The following is a 22,334-nucleotide window of genomic DNA, read 5'->3' on the forward strand; positions in this document are numbered from 1 at the left end:
AATAAAAACATCAAATGTGAAAAACCCACAAAACATGTCCACCATCTAACTAACCAGTCACGTAGCTGGACCGACCCTTTACTAACGGATGCACTAACACTCAGACATGTTACCTGTGCTGCACTTATAACCCGCGCCGCTCGCACATCACAATAGATAGGTGTCCACTCGTCATTATCATCATCACAGTTTGTTTCTCTCTGAGCTCCAGAGGTCTGCGGCAGGATGTCAGACGTTAGCACGTTAGCCAAACATACAAATAACACGCCCACTTTTAAGGACATTTCACGCATCACGTTGAAGCATTTTAAGCTTTTCCTGTGTCATTTAAAGCCTCGTTCTCATCCCCAACTCGTCTGTTTGAAAAAACAAAGTCAAGGTTGTGAAGTCAAACTAAACTATTTGGGTAAAGGAACACGCCGACTTATTGTGACTTTGTCTTATTCACCGTATCCCCCAGAGTTAGATAAGTCCATACATACCCTTCTCATCTCCGTGTGTGTCCTAACTCTGTCTGACGCCCCCACCCCTAGCCTAGCTTTGCACAGATCCTGGAGGTAACTGGCTCCATCTAGCCTAGCTTAGCACAGATCCTGGAGGTAACTGGCTCCATCTAGCCTAGCTTAGCACAGATCCTGGAGGTAACTGGCTCCATCTAGCCTAGCTTAGCACAGATCCTGGAGGTAACTGGCTCCATCTAGCCTAGCTTAGCACAGATCCTGGAGGTAACCGGCTCCATCTAGCCTAGCTTAGCACAGATCCTGGAGGTAACCGGCTCCATCTAGCCTAGCTTAGCACAGATCCTGGAGGTAACTGGCTCCATCTAGCCTACTGCTCCCAATAAGTGACAAAATAACGCCAACATTTTCCAATTTACATGTTGTGATTTGTATAGTCACAGCGTGTACTAATAATAAGGTCACATAACACACAGCCATCTTCTAACTGTATACAGACTGGGAACTATATTCTCAGAAGGTGAAGCACTGCTACTCTCTGCTCCTCACCATGGGGCTTCTCAGGTGCTGCGAGGAAATCACTCCGCCCAAAAATACCACGTGAAAAACACAAAATACCATTTTGCTTTCAATAGCTGTCAAACTCTTTCGGTGTCATGAACTCTGGGTCACTTTTTTAAACCACGGAGGATCGCTGTGGTAACCGCCGGGATGCAGGGATACCATACGACTACTGACCAATCAGATTACTGCAAAAAAAAATCTTGCAAAGAATCATTCCTACAGGATCCTGACAGGGACAAAAGTCACAAGTTTATTTATAATAAAGTGACATTTTTTAATATTTCAGAACAATGACTGCCATGAGAAGACGGAGTACGTCTTAAGACTAAAAGAATGTGATTATAGGATGTTCAATCTGCTTTTTTTATAGAGACACTGGCTCTTTTTTCCACGTGCTCTACACTGACCACCTTTAACTGATGGTAACTCACATTAAAGGGGCGCTATGCAGTTTTGGCCATTTCTTCGCTGTTTTCTGACTTTTTGCTGGCAGGTTTCTCTATAGAGCTCCCCCTACAGCTTCAGAATAGATATTTGGCAACACCGTCGTAAAAACTCGTTGGCGACTCTCTCCCGCCTCCTATCTTCTCCCTCTGGTCATTCGCATTTGTTTTCATAGTAGCCGGCGAACGCACGGAGCCATGTCCACTGAGAACGCACAGAGCCATGTCCACTGAGAACGCACAGAGCCATATCCACTGAGGTAGACTAGCTGTCCACTGAGGTAGACAGCTAGCTAGCTAGCTAGTAAGCCCGTGACAGACAGCGATCATAATAAAAACCTTTACAGACAATAGCAAACATTGTGAGGTCACAATAACAACAAATACAAAGCAATAAACTGAGTTTATCCCAAAGATACTTACAAGTGCAACAGCAAGAAGGCCAAGTCAGCATCGGATTTGCAGGCTTCTGTTTGTCTCAGTTCTCGCCATTCTGAAAACGCAGGTCTGATGTTTACTCGTGTCTGACTCCTCTCTCGGTCAGTCTGCCGTTTCCTCTTCCTCTGTTCCTCCGACAATGCTTTCCTAGCTTTCTGCTTCTTTTTTGCTGGCTCAGCCATGACGATAGTGTGAAAAACTCCATCGCTACCTTGTTCTTATAGCTAGCCGGTTCCTGTATGTGTGCAGTGCCAAGAAGCTATTCATTACATGTGGCGAGACCTGATATCACGCCATACTTCCTGATACTGAGGCCGCCGGCTCGCAGGCCCAAAGTTTGCAAGGGTGGTTTTTCGGCTCACAGGCGCTAGGGGGGAGCGAGACGACCACCATTCAACCCGCACAAAAGTCATATAACCATTCCAATGACTCCGAAGTTGTTCAGTTAAGGTAAATTAAGCTAAAATAAACTGTATAGTTCCCCTTTAAAATGCAGACTCAAGACTGTTAAAACATTAGAATATTATATCCAAAGTCCAAAAAAACCCACTTCTAACATTCACTAATTAAAGCTGTGGTAGGCAGTACAAAAATTACAAAAAAAGTGGATATTTATTGCAGATATCTGTACTTTTTAACTACAAACATAACTACAACATTTGTTACGCTTTGGCTACATTAAATGCGTAACGTATGCGGAGCGTTAGCGGAGCAAATATGTGCCGCTGAATGTATCTTTTAACCCTCTCCATCTGCAGCGCCATGCGGCGTAGGATTGTGGGAGTCACAGGCGAGATGGAGAGCTTTTTGATTTGGGATTGTTGTTGTTTCTTCAGTTTTTGGAGCCGGCACAGAGCTTTGAAAACATCAATCTACTGTCACAGAGCTGTGAAAACATCAATCTACTGTCAGCTGTTATCAGAGGACACAGGGGAGGGAAACAAGAAATAAAAACAGAAACTCTCAAAATGAAACTGCCAACACGCTCACTGACAGTCATGTAGTCCTTTCCTGTATATCGGTAGTTTAATTTAAGAGATATATAGACACGTTATGATCCATTTCTGTGTAAGAGGGCCGCACACACCTCGCGTAAAACATAAAAATAGAAGACTGTCCTGTTTTTAAGGCTTGTAGAGCAGATCTTGGCAGTGCTCAGCACCACTACGTTGCTCTCTGTCCGGCGTTGCCAGTTTCATCCGCATATGTTACGCTGGGTTTCCACAGGCAGTTGAAATAACGGCAGAGCGGCGCGATTCAATTCATTCCCTGTGACAAAGTGCCCGGATGTTCACCGCTCTGACTTTGGGAGAGCGGTAGCCAATGAGAGGGCAGACTCGCTTACGTTCCTCCGATATATTCTCCCTTGTATACACAAGTCCGGGGCGTCGGACTAGGGGAAAAAGGGGTCTGAGTACCCAGGGCCCTGATGTGAGGAGGGCCCAAAAAGATGCTAGAATGAATAGCTGTGGATGCAGGGAGGGGCCCATAGAAAATGTCTTTCTACAGGGCCCAGAATCTTGTGCTACGCCCCTGTATACACACATGCTATAAGTGTAAACTAAAAGATGGTGATTTCACTATAGCTGCCTTTAGGATACGTCTTTGTATGTAGCCGGTCTGTTACTAGTCAAAAAGTTAAAACAGCTTGCCATCGGATGGCTGCCGATCCCAGTTTCAACTCTTTTTTTTTCACGGAGCTAAAAATACCTAAATTTGCATTTCAGTTATGTTCATTTCATCTCCTATCATACACATCCTTCCCTCCGTGTTTTTTGGGATGTTTAAAACCAGATTCATGATTTGATTCACGGTTAACAGACCGTCCTGCTTCAGTCCTCTGACCAGTTTCTGCTTTGAACTTGAATCTTAATAACGTCACGTATTCAACATGTAACAGGATGTAATATCTATTTATTACGTGGAGCTTTTTCATTCATTTCAAGGTTGTAATTTTTACTGTGAACTGTTTTTACTTTGGACATATTTCTGCTGTACAGATGTTTTTTTTAAAGACTTTATTCCTCGCTGAACTCGTCCGCAACTACATAACTTCATTGTAAATGAGCAGTTCGTACTAATCAACATAGTAGAGTCTATACTGGATAGAAAGCGTCTCTCTGGCGCCGTCTACAAGCTCCGTTTGTCTGTTCTTCACCCTTTTCATCTGGAAACATCTCCACTCCATCCGGTCCTCAATGTCTCTGTTGTACGATGTAAAAGAGTGAAATAAATGGGAGAAAAACAGACGCTGTTCTGATGTCGTGTGTCTCTAGAACCCATCACACCCTGCTGAACAGGTTTAAAGTTTCAGTTCACTTGGTTTTCACACACACACACACACACACACATATATATATACCAAGCAATCACACACACACACACACACACACACACACATACCAAGCAATCGGACACACACACATACCTCCACACAGGTGCAGGCGCGCGCACGCGCACACACACACACACACACACATATATATACCAAGCAATCACACACACACACACACACACACACATACCAAGCAATCACACACACACACACACACATACCAAGCAATCACACACACACACCAAGCAATCACACACACACACACACACACACACACACACCAAGCAATCAGACACACACACACACACACCAAGCAATCACACACACACACATACCAAGCAATCACACACACACACACACACACACACACATACCAAGCAATCACACACACACACACACACACACACCAAGCAATCAGACACACACACACACACACACATACCAAGCAATCACACACACACACACACACAACCCAAGCAATCTCTCACACACACACACACACACACAACCCAAGCAATCTCTCTCACACACACACACACACTCACAACCCAAGCAATCTCTCACACACACACACACACACACCAAGCAATCAGACACACACACACACACACACAGGGAAACACACACACACACACACACACACACACACACACACACACACACACACACACATATATATACCAAGCAATCACTCAGAAACACACACACACACACTACATCATCAGTTTCTATAATCTAATGTGAAACAAGAAGCTATATTAGTTTCGTGACAAAAAACGTCTTCAAAAAACTTTATTATTCAAGTACAGATACATAAACACATTGAAAACATTAAATGCATACATACATACACGAAAAAGGGGCGCATGAAATTTACATTAAAAGGTTGTAAGGCATTGTAAGTGTTCAGAGTCCCGATGGCTTTCTTATTTGTCAGTCCTTTTAAAGTTTAAAGTTTTTAAATTAGTGAATATTCGGTTTTCTTTCAGATCATTTACATTTATGGATTTAAAAATTTCCAAATAAAATTAAAAGATTCAAAATGAAAACATGGCATTTATCCAAATAATTTCCTTCATAGTAAAAATTGCTACCAGGCTGTCTTGGTCCGTTCGAGCATATGGGGAGTGACATAAGCAAAGAAAAATGATGTCAAGCCCCGCCTTCCCGCAGGCTGCAGCGAGATGCACTTGCAATGCGTTGTCCATTAATACCATAGACTGTATATAAGAATGGACCAACAGATCCCGTGTCTCTGGACGGAGACCAGTGAAGGATATTAGAAGTCTCTTTCCCGGTGATGGCTGAGCGTTACTGAGCAGCCTCCAACTGAGCTTGAAGACGTAGATGTGACGTGAGCAACCTGTCTGAAAGTTGGAAGTCTTCTGGTAGCTGTGCCAAGAGAAATCTCAATCATTCCCAATCTAGCAGAGACGGAGAGCGTAGGTATATGTAAGGAGATAACATAGACACAGGCTAATTACTGATCACTAAAATGATAGTTAACATTAGTAATTAAACTTAAACAGCTAATGGAAGTCCAAACTGCCTGAGAGCTTCTCCTGTACTATACGGTAATTCCTCTACTATGCGACAGTAAGTCGCGTGGTCATGACACAATCGTTAGCCTATTTTTATAAAAACGTCTGCTACGGAGCCATAACGTGAGCTACAAGGTAATGGAGTCTTTTATACATTGTCGTGTTTCTTTAGAAATAAACAACGGACAAATAGAACTTTAAACTCTTCAGATGTAAAGTTATTCTCTGTCAAAGTGACGTCAAAATGAATGGAAGTCAATGGGATGCTAACGGGAGGTGAGTGCTGTAGAGGCTGGCTAACCACCTTGATTAATAAACACCCAGATGAGCAGATAAGTGTCAAAAACGCAGAAAGAAAGTGAAAGAGGCGTCAACAAAAGCGTCAAAAAAGCAACCAGGACTTGTACCTGTAAAGGAGTATTTTTAGACTGTGGTATCTCCACTTAGATGTTGCATTACTCGTGTTTTCCCAGATTCAATTCAATTATATTAAGAGTTATCTCAAGACACTTTACAGATAGAGTAGGTCTAGACCACACTCTATAGTTTACAAAGATAATAACAATTCCAGTAATTCCCCAAAGAGCAAGCATTTAGTGCGACAGTGGCGAGAAAAAACTCCCTTTTAGGGAGAAACCTGGGCCAGACCCAGGCTCTTGGTAGGCGGTGTCTGACGGTGCCGGTTGGGGGTGTGATGAACAGTGACAATAATAGTCACAAAGATAATGGAACAGTGACTAGAAATAGTAGTCGTAGTAGTTCATGTCATAGCAGGGCACTGCAGGGCACAGCAGGGTGTAGCGTGGCACAGCAGAGAATAGCTGGGTGAGACTCTGGGGAATAAGCTCCCCAGAGCTAGGTTAGTGACAGGGTTCAAAATTAACTTTTTCGTCCACCAACCAAATGGCTAGTGAATGTTCAAATTTAACCAGCCACTCAAAGGATTACCATTGGTTTTTGGCTGGTGAGTGTAGCAAATCTACCAGCCAATTGTATATTTTACCAGCATTTGGCTGGTAGATGGTGCTAATTTTGAACCCTGGTTAGTGATATTGCAGATACTACAGGAACTAGAGGTGTGACTCTTCACTGATCTCCCGATTCGATTACGATTATTATGTCTTGGATTCAATATCTCGATGCATCACGATGCGTCGAATACATTTTTCTATTAAAGCAATATAGGACAAGAAAGGGGAGAGAGGGGGAATGGCATGCAGCAAAGGGCCGCAGGTCGGAGTCTATCCCGGGTCCACTGCGTCGAGGAGTAAATCTCCACACATGGGCGCCCGCTCCACCAACTGAGCTATCCGGGCGCCCAAGGATATTTAATTCATAGCTTTTCAAGCTTCAAAAACTAAACATTCTGCAGGGCTGTAATACTAAATAAATTGGATGCATAAAACTACAGCACTGAGCACACGGCACTTCCTGAATGTACAAAACATCCCAGAATATGTAAACAGAAATAATCGATTATGTCCCGGCCGATTATCGATGCAGCATCGTCCACGATTCTCGATGCATCCATTACTTGATTAATTTCCACACCTCTAACAGAAACCCAGCCAGAAACTTTGAAGGAAAGGGTCGAAAAAAGCTCCAACATTGTCTAAAAACACCACACACACACTCTCTCACACACACACACACACACACACACACACACAGACTCTCACTCACACTCTCTCACTCACTCTCATTCACACACTCACACACACACACAGACTCACTCACACACTCTCTCACTCATACACACTCTCTCTCACTCACACACACACACAGACTCTCACACACACACACACACTCTCATTCACACACTCACACACACACACACACACACACACACACACACACACACACACACACACACACACACAGACTCTCTCTCACACACACACACACACACACACCTCGGAGCTGTAGTGGTTGTTTCACACGTCTTTGTCGTGACAGATTGTGGAGCGCTCGTGTCCAAATCATGTCGTGTCCAAACCCCCCCCCTCCATCTTCATTAACCCTTCCTCCATCTCGCTGGGCTGCAGGTAATCATGTGTTGCTAGGGAACATACGGGCCCACACATGAACGCCTCGCACACAAAGCAACACCTCCCACGCCGCGCTGTGATTGGCAGCCGCACGGTGAAGGAGACGTGGAGTCCTTGAGAGCCACACACACACACACACAAAGACACACACAGGGAAACACACACACAAACACAGAGAAACACACACCCACCCCCCCACACACACAAATACACACACACACACACAGGGAAACACAGAGAAACACACGTCTCCACACACACACACACACACACACAAATGCACACGGACACGCTGGTACTTTTCTGTTTTTTTATTTGAATGGAGTGAAACATCTAGAGAAATGAGAGGCCTCGCACATCGACAGAAAACTTCTCTCTTTGTTTAAATGTAGCTGTAAAGAAAGAAAAGAAATCTGGATTTCATCTTTTTAAACGGTTTCTGTACATTCTGTGAGATATGTTCTGAGAGCTGAACAGAAGTCAGAAAGGAGGCCTCGCTCCAAACATACGCCCACCTGCCCACCCGCCCGCAAACAGAAAGAAAACAAACATGAAATCAAACGCACCCAGGTCCCAAAGTTCCCTTCTCTCCTGCTTCTCTTTGTAGATTTATAAACAGACATTTAGGCAAATGTGGGTCTTTGTTTTCGGGAGATCTTGTCCGTCTTCTCGATCAGTAACGTGATTCTTATTAATATTTGAAAAAAAATAAGTCTGATAAGTCAGAAACAGGATGCAGTTCATTCACTAATCACATGATCAAACCGTCTGCTTTGTTGTCATATTTGTTGGGCTGTTGCACGATTCTCACACACACACACACACACACACACACACACACACACACACAGACTCTCTCACACACACACACACACACACACACACTCTCACACACACACACACACACAGACTCTCACACACAGTCTCTCACACACACACACTCTCACACACACAGTCTCTCACACACACACACACACACACACACACACACACTCACACACACTCTCACACACAGTCTCTCACACACACACACACACACACAGACTCTCTCTCTCACTCACTCACACACACACACGTTTTTCGAGGCTTTCAATGCCTTTAGTCATTTTTCTTTCAATGTTTTGGCCGTTTTTTTGTCACTTCTGTCATTTTAGTCGACATTCTTTGACTTTTTTTTAAACATTTTAATTGCAACGAGCGCTGCGTTGAACCATCCGCAGCAGAGAGAGCGTAAACTGTGACGAGTGTTTACGGGGAATCATTTTACAGTATTTTGACTTTACAGTGTCCAACGTATTTCAAGAGAAATCTCTCGCCTGCACATTTGTTTCCGACTCATCAGATTTCGTTGCAGCGACGTCTCATCGTTTTCTTTTGTTTGTGATTTTTTAGAAGTGATGAAAATATGAACTCGGGGTCCATTCACTAAACTTTCCCCGGAGCTTTTTAAACCAACGTCTTGTTAAAAGATCGGAGTTTGCTCGCAGATGCCGTACGTCTGACGGAAAAACCTGCCGAGGCCTCGAGTTCAGATTTCACCATCAAACCCAGAAACGGTGTGAGACGTCAGCTTGTTAGATGTGAAACCGTTTCTAGTTTCTTCTCTCCTCTGTGACAGGAAACCCAATATCTTTGACAAGACATTTGAAGACGTCATCTAGGACTTTTTTGGGAAACACTGATCCACATTTTCGGACATTTTAGAGACCAAACAAGTAATCCATTAAATCGAGAAAACCAGTCAACAAAGAGAATAATATCGGTAGTTGCAGCCCTACTCGAGACTCGAGTTGTAATAAAGCAGTATAACCCTTTAATCTCTCGCTCCCTCCCTCCCTCCCTCTCTGGATACTTCAGCCTAAATCTATGTGTTGTAAAAAAAACAAAAAAACATCACATTGAAAAGAGGGAACAATTAAAATATACATATATAATATAAATGTCAATACTCGCTCCAGAGAGCTCAGTCACACTATCATTGGCATAAGAAAGGATGGACTTTATGCAATCTGAAGGTCTGTGTGTGTGTGTGTGTGTGTCTGTGTGTGTGTGAGAGAGAGAGAGACTGTGTGTGTGTGTGTGTGTGTGTGTGTGTGTGTGTGTGTGTGTGAGAGAGAAAGAGAGAGAGTGTGTGTAAGTGTGAATGTCGGTGTGTGTGTGTGTGTGTGTGTGTGTGTGTGCGTGTGTGCGTATATGAACACAGCGTCACTTCCTCCCTCGCCAAAATAAAACGCTGATAGAAACAAAAACAAAAACAAAAAAGGTTGTCGCCCCGAGAGACGACAGCCTCCCGATTATACATCTAGAAAATGGATTCGACTGGGCGGTGATTGCCGGCAGCAAGTCCACGTACGGTTTGAGATTTTATCCTGTTCAGTCTTAAACTATGATATTTTAATAGATGATAAAATAAATTAAGCGTGGTGAGAGTCGCTCGGACTGAACGGCCTCTTCTCCCGGCTCTTAAAAAGGAGAGAAGAGGGGAAGGGAAGGAAGCAAGGAGAGGAGGAGGAGGAGGAAGAGAGGGAGATAAAGGGAAGGGGAAAAAAGGGATTTAGGCCTGTGCGTTGGTGCCGTTCTTGTCCGGAGGCCCGGTGCTGGCCGGCAGGTTGTTTTGGGAGGGGGGGGCCGCGGCCTCTTGCTGCTTGCTGTCGCGGCGAGGGGGCATCCTCTCGTTGATGCGATCCAGACCACGAGCCTCCTCGAAGCTCTGGATCTTGTGCTGCGGGTTGAAGCCTTGAATGGCTGCGAGGAAACAAGAAAACGTATCAGAGCAGAGCCATAACGACGTTAACGGCAACAGAAATTATTCTTATGAAATATGAAACTACTTGGTAGAAAAAGATCGTGGTTTGGGTTCAAATACGGATATTTGTAACGTAAGTTACAGTCGTGAAAAAATTAGGACACCCATGCTAAAGTTGACTAAAAAGAGGAATAAAAAAATCATCTTTTGGAAATTGATCTTAATACCTTAATTAAAAAAAATGAGGAAAAATCCAACCTTTAAGGACACCAATTTTCTTGGTGAATGAATAATGTATCGTAAATAAATAAATGTTCTTCCTTAAAATACAGGGAGCATAAGTCACTACACCCCTGTGTTAAATTCCCATAGAGGCAGGCAGACTTATTTTGAAAGGCCAGTTATTTCATGGATCCAGGATACTATGCATCCTGATAAAGTTCCCTTGGCCCCCACATCATCACATACCCTTCACCATACCCCACATCATCACATACCCTTCACCATACCCCCACATCATCACATACCCTTCACTATACCCCCACATCATCACATACCCTTCACCATACCCCCACATCATCACATACCCTTCACCATACCCCCACATCATCACATACCCTTCACCATACCCCACATCATCACATACCCTTCACTATACCCCCACATCATCACATACCCTTCACTATACCCCCACATCATCACATACCCTTCACCATACCCCCACATCATCACATACCCTTCACCATACCCCCACATCATCACATACCCTTCACCATACCCCCACATCATCACATACCCTTCACTATACCCCCACATCATCACATACCCTTCACCATACCCCCACATCATCACATACCCTTCACCATACCCCCACATCATCACATACCCTTCACCATACCCCCACATCATCACATACCCTTCACCATACCCCCACATCATCAAAGACCCTTCACTATACCCCCACATCATCACATACCCTTCACCATACCCCACATCATCACATACCCTTCACCATACCCCCACATCATCACATACCCTTCACCATACCCCACATCATCACATACCCTTCACCATACCCCACATCATCACATACCCTTCACCATACCTAGAGATTGGCATGGGGTACTTTCCATAAAATCATCTCTCAATGCAAATTAGGCTAACTGAAATAAAACCATGCCAGTCTCTAGGTATGGTGAAGGGTATGTGATGATGTGGGGGTATGGTGAAGGGTATGTGATGATGTGGGGGTATGGTGAAGGGTATGTGATGATGTGGGGGTATGGTGAAGGGTATGTGATGATGTGGGGGGTATGGTGAAGGGTATGTGATGATGTGGGGGTATGGTGAAGGGTATGTGATGATGTGGGGGTATGGTGAAGGGTATGTGATGATGTGGGGTATGGTGAAGGGTATGTGATGATGTGGGGTATGGTGAAGGGTATGTGATGATGTGGGGGTATGGTGAAGGGTATGTGATGATGTGGGGTATGGTGAAGGGTATGTGATGATGTGGGGGTATGGTGAAGGGTATGTGATGATGTGGGGGTATGGTGAAGGGTATGTGATGATGTGGGGGTATGGTGAAGGGTATGTGATGATGTGGGGTATGGTGAAGGGTATGTGATGATGTGGGGGTATGGTGAAGGGTATGTGATGATGTGGGGTATGGTGAAGGGTATGTGATGATGTGGGGGCCAAGGGAACTTTATCAGGATGCATAGTATCCTGGATCCATGAAATAACTGGCCTTTCAAAATAAAAATCTGCCTTCCTCTATGGGAATTTAACATAGGGGTATGTATAATTATGGCCCCTGTATTTTAAGGAAGAACATTTATTTATTTACGATACATTATTAATTCACAAAGAAAATTGGTGTCCTTAAAGGTTGGATTTTTCCTCATTTTTTTAATTAAGGTATTAAGATCAATTTCCAAAAGATGATTTTTTTATTCCTCCTTTTAGTCAACTTTAGCATGGGTGTCCTAATTTGTTAACATGACTATAAGTTACGTACATAAACATAACCGTTCAGGGTTCATACGCATTTTAACCAATACTTTTCCATGACTTTTTGGCAAATTTCCATGACTATGTATTCCTGAAAATGTCAGTCGACATTATACAATAAGAATAGAAATCTGTGTTAAAGTTTCCCCTCAGAGGTTTAACGATAAAATGAATGATAATGTATGTGGTTGATAGTTAGGATGACGTGAAATACATTTATTAATCACATATTATTATGCTGTGTTAAAAACAAAAATTCCATAACTTTTCCAAAACTTTCTGGGTCTTTTTATGTTTCCAAAATCTTTCCAGGCCTGGAATTTGCATTTTTTAAATTCCATAACTTTTACAGGTTTTTTCAAAACGTATGAAGCCTGGAAACTATTCTTATGAAACTACTTGGTTATGTTTAGAAAAAGATTGTGGTTTTCGGTTCAAATACGGACATTTGTAACGTAAGTTATTAGAATTGTATTTGCGATACGTCAAAAACAAACATAATCCGGGACGAAATACATTTCCCTCCTTCCATTTTTTTGCTCCTGTACAATGTCAGATTGCGCTGCACATTCAGTTATTAGAATAGAATAAACTTGAATGTCCACCCAATAAAACACGGAAGTACATGAAGTATATAGAGAATACTGGGATCACTGGTTGGACCAGCAGAGAAAACTTACTTCCAAACAGGACGAGGAAAGCATGAAGACAAAGAAACAGACTCTCATTAAAAGGGTTATTGTTATTATTCTTGTGGAACTGAATTTGAATACAACAAAAACAAAGTGACGCTCGCTCAGCAGCAGATCTTTACTCCGTGCTGTGATGTAAATAATGTCTGACAGCAAGGTGAAGAACATGGGGAAAATCGACAACAAAAACGTGTTGAAAATTGACAAAAACATAATTTAAAAAAAATGGAAAAAAGTGACAAAATTTGGAATAATAAACAAACACATTTTTAAAAAGTGACAAATTGAAAAAAAAATGACAAAAACATTGGAAGAAAGTGACAAAATTTGGAATAATAGACAAAACAAATTGAAAAAAAAAGTGACAACAAATTGAAAAATATTTACAAAAAATGGGGAAAAAGTCACACAAAAAAATTGAAAAAAGTGGCAAAATATTGTAAACAATTTACAAAAACATGGGGGAAAAAGTGCCCAAATTTTTTTGAAAAAAAGTGTCAATTCTTTTTTGAAAAAAGTGACAAAACAAATTGAAAAAAGTGACGAAAAGAAATTGGGGAAAAAAGTGACAAAAATTCTTTTGAAAAAAGTGACAAAAAAAATTGGAAAAAAATCAACAAAAACAATTGGGAAAAAAGTGAGAAAATTTTTTTAAAAAAGTGAGAAAAAAAATTGGGGAAAAAGTGACCAAAATTCTTTTGAAAAAAGTGACAAAAATGGGGAAAAAAAATCAACAAAAACGTAGAGAATAGTGTAGAAAAAGAACAACAAAATGTTGAAATTTCGACCCAGAAAAACACAAAGGAAACGTCAGTTCCAACACCAGTTTATCTTAAATATAAAAGAGATTCTCAGAGAACTTCTGCTGTGAGAAGTAACTCCTCAAAAACGACAAAGTTGTCAACCCTTCCTAAGGGCGCGCTTGCCTTCTGTAGTTTAATAGCTTCTGTCTTTTTTGGTTTGCTTGTTTTTCTCTAGGGCTGGGTATCGTTCTTAAATGTTCAATACCGATATCGTGACTTCGATAACGGTTCATAAACGATATTTTTTCGATGCTAATTTAATAAAACAAAGAAATGACAACATTACGGAGAGACACAGCGTAGTTATTCCCGCGTGTCTCTACTACGTGTAACGTTAGACAGCCAATCACAGACATTATTAGATCTTGGTAGAAGCATGCTGCGTGCTGATTGGCTCACTGCCGCTGATAGATTTACTCCTGTAGGTGTTGAACTCTTGTATTGAATGACGAGGCATTTTTCGATACTTTAGAGGCAATTCCGTCGGTGTCTAAAAAGTATTGAATTCGGTTCCCAGCCCTATTTTTCTCTCCCATTTCTTTTAATTAATTCTTTCTGCTCCTGAGTGTGTGTGTCTGTCTGTGTGTGTGTGTGTGTGTGTGTGTGTGTGTCTCTCTGTGTGTGTGTGTGTGTGTGTGTGTGTGTGTGTGTGTGTGTCTGTGTCTATGTGTCTGTCTGTCTGTGTGTGTGTGTATGTCTGTGTGTGTGTGTGTCTGTGTCTATGTGTCTGTGTGTGTGTGTGTCCGTGTGTCTGTGTGTGTGTGTGTGTGTGTGTGTGTGTGTGTGTGTGTGTGTGTGTGTGTCCGTGTGTGTGTCTGTGTCTATGTGTCTGTGTGTGTGTGTGTGTGTCCGTGTGTGTGTCTCTGTGTGTGTCTGTGTCTATGTGTGTGTGTGTGTGTCCGTGTCTATGTGTCTGTGTGTGTGTGTGTGTGTGTGTATGTCTGTGTGTGTGTCTGTGTGTGTGTGTGTGTGTGTGTGTGTGTGTGTGTGTGTGTGTGTGTGTGTGTGTGTGTGTGTGTGTGTGTGTGTGTGTGTGTCCGTGTGAGTGTGTGTCCGTGTGAGTGTGTGTCCGTGTGAGTGTGTGTGTGTGTGTGTGTCTGTGTGTGTGTGTGTGTGTGAGTGTGTGTCCGTGTGAGTGTGTGTCCGTGTGAGTGTGTGTGTGTGTGTGTGTGTGTGTGTGTGTGTGTGTGTGTGTGTGTGTGTGTGTGTGTGTGTGTTGTACGAATTGTTTCGGTGCATGAAATGAGTTAGTACCAAAGTCTTTAGGTTATATATGATTAAGATAGTAAAAGAAATGTCTGAAATGAAATTCTGTAATATAATAAAGTAGGAGTTTTGTCAAACACCTCAGAGAGTTAAACTGCGACAGCTTTCAGACACCAAATCAGTAACAAAAAAACTGACTTTTAAACATTTTTTTGACATCATGACAGTTAAAAACATGACAGAGAGCTGAGAGAGGAGACAGACAGACAGATAATGATGGTTGCATACCTCGTGCCTCTTCTGCCTCTACGGTGGCTGTGTAAGCGTGAGTAGCAGTGCCATGCCCAAAACCAATGGAGAGAGAGTGGGAACGTTATATATCAATGCATTCAGTCAGTCATCCGTCAGTCCTGTTAACAGTCATCATACAACCCCGCCCCTCCATCCACCGTGGGGGTCAGGGATTACACAACAGCTATATACAATCATAACAACAATAGTTTTAACAATAATAATGAGAAAAATGTTTGTTATATGGATACAATATGGGAAAGTGTTTACACCACGCTGCCCTGAATAGATAAAGTAACCACAGTGAGAGTGATGGGCGTGTTCCCACTTTGTGTGTAATCACGGCACCAAATTTGTGCAAAACGTGCGCGAATTTGGTGGTGTGACTACACAAAAGTCAACATAAAGACGCTAAGAGATGCTAATTCGCTGCGGGCGGCGCAAATGAGGCTAAGACGCAAAATATTTTCATGTTTTTCTCTGCGGTTTCGTTAAAACTTCGTACTATTGTCAGCTAATCCAGTGAAAAGACTCCGACAATGAATAGATCTAAATTACTTCTTCCTTTGTTTTGTGGACATTTGATGTGTTTGAAACTACTAAATGTGACCTGAATGATAGCCTGGCTCCGCCCTCCTACGTACTTCCGCTCAATTATCATTCTACCTGAATGATAGCCCCCATTTACTTGTAATTACTTTCAGTAATGTGTACACAGAAAGAATAGCTGATTCTGGAATTTACTTTTCCCAGCGACAAACACATAAATGCTCTTGCGGGGAATTGTTAGGTCTCTAGTACTCTATAGCCTTGACCTTCCACTTTTGGGTTGCTCCGATGCCGCCGGAAAATCTGCCAGATTTCACTCATTTAGGCCGGATATCCGTCCCCTTCCTCTGTCTCTGTGTTGGCGTTCTAACCTCTGGTGGATTTGTGAGGACTATGGTTAACTGCTCCTCAGATGTCTGCAGGGTAAATCCAGACAGCTAGCTAGACTATCTGTCCAATCTGAGTTTTCTGTTGCACGACTAAAACTACTATTGAACGTCCACATGTTCCACCAAAACAAGTTCCTTCCTGAGACTATTTAGCAGAGGCACCGTGGCTCCGTCCGGAGCTTAGCCCCGCCCAAGATGATTGTGATTGGTTTAAAGAAATGCCAATGAACCAGAGCACGTTTTCCTCCCATCCAGGAATGCTGTGTGGACTAGCCAGACCTTCCCTCACAGCGCTGTGGAGGAGGAAGGTCTGGACACGCGAGACTGTTGAATCACAAATGGAGAAATAACTGTAGCTGTCTGTGGCGCCCAGAGTACTGTAGCTCCTCGTTATTTACAGCGAGCGGACAGTAAAATAAGCGAGGGAGTTGGATTACCTCTAAGATAACTTCAGAACTTATGGGTCTGTTGTGCGTACGGAGCAGCCACAGTGTAAGCACAGCCCTGATCGAAATAGCACCAAACTCCATTCAAAAAACAAGCATTTTAAAAGCTGTTTGCTTGTCGTCTTACGAACAGACCTGATAAAGTATGAACTCTGACTTTTTTTATATATCTGCACCATGATGTTGTTATTCCAGCTTACTTTATATCCGTGTATTGTTTGTTATTAATCTGATAAACAACTAAATGTGTATTTTTAGATGTTTTTTTCCCAGCAGTATGAAAGATATGTAATGGAAGCAAAACAGCCCAACAACTCAAACTGAAAAATTAGGTTTTTGCCTGCTGTGTCTCCCCTTAAATTGTTAATTAATTAATCAGTCCTTCCAGAAAAATGTGGAGTTTTTTTTGTGATTGTTGCGGGCAAAAATCCTTGATTATGGGGCACGTTATCTTAAAAAATGTGATGGAATATTTGGGATATTTATGCAATTTTATGCGATGAAATTGCGGGAACTTGCAAAAACTGTGGTTTCATCGTGGCTTCATCGCGGGGTTTGCAGCTTTTCGATGATGTTCACGTCGCGTAATTACGTCACTTCATAACGTTCCCATGGCAACAGGGGAAAATGGCTGCTCTTGTGTGAAGTAAACACAACATTTTTCAACTTTCTGCTAAGATATGTGGGACTTTTTTGCAACGAAAATGCGGGGATTATGAAATCATGCAAGTCCCGCATATTTTGCGCGGAAATCTGCAATTTATGCGGCGAAAGTGCGGCGTATTTGAAAAAATGCGGCCCCCGCATAAATATGCAGACTTTGGCTGATCATGCGTTGAGTATATGCAATCGCATAATCACGTTTTTCTGGAGGGACTGGTTAATGATATTGATATCAGTGTAAACAGACAAACTAAACACAGATACATTTTAATTTTCATGAACTCCCACTCATGTTGCAGTTCTTTGTCTCTAAAGGGCAGCGTGGTGGAGATGTTTGAACAACGCTCCTTCAGAGGAGAGTGCCACTTGACATTTCTGTTTCCCTGTGGGTGGATGTGTGTGTGTGTGTGTGTAATGTGTGTGTGTATGTGTGTGTCTCTGAGTGTTAGTCTGTCAGTGTGAGTGCAGGCACAGAGTTAGTGTTAGCTCGACTCTCCTGTTAGTGTTTGGGTGCGATGCTCGGCTGCGTTCGTACTTACCGCTTTCCAGAGATGGCCGACCTCCGGACAAAACTCCCACGGGCAGCGTTCCTGTCGGGGTCAGCCCCTTCAGCTGTAACACACTCTCATTCTCCTCTCTGCCAACACACATTACACACGTTGTGTCAACAATTTGACATAATTAAACTGCTTCTTTTAGCTGATCATTACTCAAACCTAAAGTTACTCCATCTATCTGAAAACTAAATCAGAAAACCAGCAAAAAAAAACACAACTGAGATGCCAATCGTACCAAAAAAGGTTTGTGAAAGGAGGAAAATAAACACAACAATGTTTGTATTTTGTCTCTATATCTCTCTGTATTAAAAAATACCCAAATAATTAGTTTATTATCATAAAAGACAAAGAAAACCAGGATATAACTGAGAAGTTACCTCATTTCCTTGTCAACACAGACACGCACTTTACACATGTGTGACGTAAACTTTTGTTTTTAAACTTTTTGGTTTTAGGGGCTGTACCTGAGATCTGTCACAACTCTGTCCATGTTTAAGAGATCACAGTGAAAACATCTTTAATAGGGCAAACAGAGCCATGTATCACTTTTTATCGTCGCTGCGATATCAACTGGCTGTGAAAGGCTGCGACATCTAGTGAAAGGCTGCGACATCTAGTGAAAGGCTGCGACATCTAGTGAAAGGCTGTGACATCTAGTGAAAGGCTGCGAAACAGGAAAGGCTGTGACATCTAGTGAAAGGCTGTGACATCTAGTGAAAGGCTGCGAAACAGGAAAGGCTGCGACATCTAGTGAAAGGCTGCGACATCTAGTGAAAGGCTGTGACATCTAGTGAAAGGCTGTGACATCTAGTGAAAGGCTGCGACATCTAGTGAAAGGCTGCGACATCTAGTGAAAGGCTGCGACATCTAGTGAAAGGCTGCGACATCTAGTGAAAGGCTGTGACATCTAGTGAAAGGCTGTGACATCTAGTGAAAGGCTGTGACATCTAGTGAAAGGCTGCGACATCTAGTGAAAGGCTGCGACATCTAGTGAAAGGCTGCGACATCTAGTGAAAGGCTGCGACATCTAGTGAAAGGCTGCGACATCTAGTGAAAGGCTGCGACATCTAGTGAAAGGCTGCGACACGTTGCAAAAGACACTCAGATATGTTTTGTTAGTCGAAAGAAAATATCAGCAGAAAAATGCTGTTTTGTTATAAATAAGCTGTTAAATTTTCAGTTTTCAGTTTAGTTTATTTATGGAAGTAAGAAGTTAATTTGCCTCTAGTCTTAATGAGTTCTCTATTTACGTTGCTGTCACTTTAAGACTCTCAGCTGGTAACCGCTACGTCGTGTGAGCCGTAGTTAGGAAGGAAACGATGTTGATGTTAGGAGAGAGTTTAGCTGGCTGTCAGTGTATAGAGCAATACCGAAGACGGCACAAATGCACTTTAAAATGTAACTTTCTCTTTTTTTAGAGCTGCCTTTTATGTTCAATTCAACATTCAATTTGTTCCATAAAAGAAATTATTTCCTTTCACTAGTTTTAAACTCAACAATCAGTTTGTTGTATTTTAGCAGAATACTGAAAGCAGCAGAACTGAAAACACCTTAATATGATATTTTCCACATCGTGCAGCCCTAATGTTTAATATCTCAGGCTCATCATGACGAGATACTTAACATACAGTGTGTGTGTGTGTGTGTGTGTGTGTGTGTGTGTGTGTGTGTGTGTGGTTTGTGTCTGCGAGCTGCATGTGGGTTCTTTTCAGGTGTGTGGGTGGCTTTTTGTATTAATTATACTCCTTTTGTTACGTGTTAAGTGTTGCTGTATTCACGACGAGAATGTAAAGTACATTGAGCTTGCGTAACGTTCGAGCAGAACTGCCAGGGACAAAATGTCCTCGTCTGCTCAGAGAAAGGCACATTTACATTTCTATGCATCAACTGAAATGCAAATTTAAACTGCGGCTAATGTAGGTGGAAAGTAACTAAGTACATGTAGTGCACTAGGTACAATGTTGAGGTACTTGTACTTTACTTACTGCACCTTTGAAGAGTAAGATCCTTTTAGTTTAACATGAAACAGCCCCGAAATCTCCATCACCAAACCCACCAGACTCCATGTAAATAATCAGGACTTTTAGCGTGTATAGAGCCAGCATATTTTCACCAGACTCCATGTAAATAATCAGGACTTTTAGCGTGTATAGAGCCAGCATATCTCCACATGTAAATGGGTGAATTAAGGGTTTATTTCAACCAAACCAGAGTGGTGATTGTTGGAACAGTGGAAAGATGAACCAAGACGGCTTTTGATAGTTTTATTTAGTTTCTGTCCACTTTGAATGAAGTGTGTTTTACGATGATAAAAGTCCTGATTATTTACATGGAGTCTGGTGGAGTTTGGTGATGGTGATTTCGGGGCTGTTTCATGTTAAACTAAAAGGATCTTACTCTTTAACTAAAAGGTCTATCTCTGTAGGGATCCTTTCATAATGTTGTCAGACACTTAGAAGAATAATCTGTCTGTCAGCGGCAACAACAACTTTTAGTGGACGCTGACTGAAGGAACGTTACATTGCAGCTTGTTTCTCGCTTAATACTTGTCCAATTTCAAAGATTGTTGCTCCCATCAGTCACTAAGAGACAACTTACTCTTTAACAAAAAGGTCTGCGTTCAAGCAGCGATGGTCAACACACGGTGGAGCGTTAAATCAACAGAAAACAGGCCACTGTGACCGCAACATGACATTCACAAATAACACCTCATGGTGGAAGACAAGCTTCAGATTACGAGCCCGTTATGCTTTTCTGGGTCTTAAAATAACTTCTGAACAAGAGCATTCATCATTAAAAAAAAAGGACAAATGATTGTGACACACTTCCAGAGGATTAAAGGAGGACAGGTGTAAATCAGGAGAAAGTCATTAGCCTCGTACTGAAGTGGAGCAAAAACTGAGAGAAAGATCTGGAGAGAAACTCCACGGGATGCTCCAACACTACAGCGTTTTCTCTCAAGTAACCCTGAGGGCTCTATTTTAACCACCTGAGGTCACGGCGTGAGGCGCCTGGTGCAGGTGCGTTTAGGGCGTGTCCAAATCCACTTTTGCTAGTTTGATGGCGGGAAAAAGGGTCCGTGCGCCGGGCGCATGGTTCTAAAGGGTTGTACTTAGTGTCGTCATTAATCAGAGGGGTGTTTTGGGCGTAACATGCAATCAACCAATCAGAGATCATCTCCCATTCCCTTTAAAAGCCAGGCGTGTTTGGACCTTGGAGCATTGCTATTATGATGGAGGATTTGCACCGTAATATTTTTATTTGTAATCTTCTGCATGTGTGTGTGCTGCTGTGCGTCCCTGTGTGTGTAACAAGCATAGTGTGCACGCGCTGTGCACGAGCCTAGGAGCATTTTACTAATGCTCTAAAATAACAATGAAATGCTGCGTTATTGACTTTAGACCAGTTTTTTGATGGTCAATGGTGCCATCACTTCCCGCTGCCTCAAGATAGGAATACTCCCAGAATGCACCTGAACACACCTCCCTGTAAGACCAGCACGCCCAGAATGCACCTGAACACACCTCCCTGTAAGACCAGCACGCCCAGAATGCACCTGAACACACCTCCCTGTAAGACCAGCACGCCCAGAACGCACCTGAACACACCTCCCTGTAAGACCAGCACGCCCAGAATGCACCTGAACACACCTCCCTGTAAGACCAGCACGCCCAGAATGCACCTGAACACACCTCCCTGTAAGACCAGCACGCCCAGAATGCACCTGAAGACACCTCCCTGTAAGACCAGCACGCCCAGAATGCACCTGAACACACCTCCCTGTAAGACCAGCACGCCCAGAATGCACCTGAACACACCTCCCTGTAAGACCAGCACGCCCATGGGCCACAGATGGGTGCAGGTGCATTTGTTATTTAAACAAAGCGGGCGCTGGATGGGAAACTGACAACTGCGTCGGTCTTAAACTAGCAGAGAGACTTGGGTCGGGCTCTGCACTGCGCTGGGTGCAAGATAGGACCCTAAGTGTTTCAAAGAAGATGGTGATTAGGGCTGCACAATATATCGTTTTTGTACCGTCGTGGCGATATCAACCGGCGCAATAAACACATTGCGAAAAGAGACAGGCGCTAAAACGGAGTGTTTCAGACAGAGAGTGAATACGGTGTTTGGTGTTTTAAGCCCCCAACGTCG

General features: G+C 42.7%; 1 protein-coding gene across 5 annotated transcripts in view; it reads right to left on the minus strand.

The window, feature by feature from the left end:
- Positions 1–9,093: 9,093 nt before the first annotated feature.
- ppp3ccb (protein phosphatase 3, catalytic subunit, gamma isozyme, b) overlaps positions 9,094–22,334 on the minus strand; it is a 54,863-nt gene continuing 41,622 nt past the window's right edge. For 2 of the 5 annotated variants that reach the window (XM_035991834.1, XM_031287886.2), the window contains exons 12-14: positions 18,165–18,262; positions 15,576–15,602; positions 9,094–10,563 (exon numbers count right to left, since the gene is read on the minus strand). In XM_035991834.1, the coding sequence (XP_035847727.1) occupies positions 10,382–10,563; positions 15,576–15,602; positions 18,165–18,262 (307 nt within the window). In that variant the 3' untranslated portion in view covers positions 9,094–10,381. Of the gene's footprint in view, positions 10,573–15,575; positions 15,603–18,164; positions 18,263–22,334 lie in introns of all 5 variants that reach the window. The other 3 variants (XM_035991833.1, XM_031287885.2, XM_031287887.2) reach the window with 2 other exon arrangements.

Source organism: Sander lucioperca, chromosome 14 (assembly GCF_008315115.2).
Source record: "Sander lucioperca isolate FBNREF2018 chromosome 14, SLUC_FBN_1.2, whole genome shotgun sequence".
Taxonomy (NCBI): Eukaryota; Metazoa; Chordata; class Actinopteri; order Perciformes; family Percidae; genus Sander; species Sander lucioperca.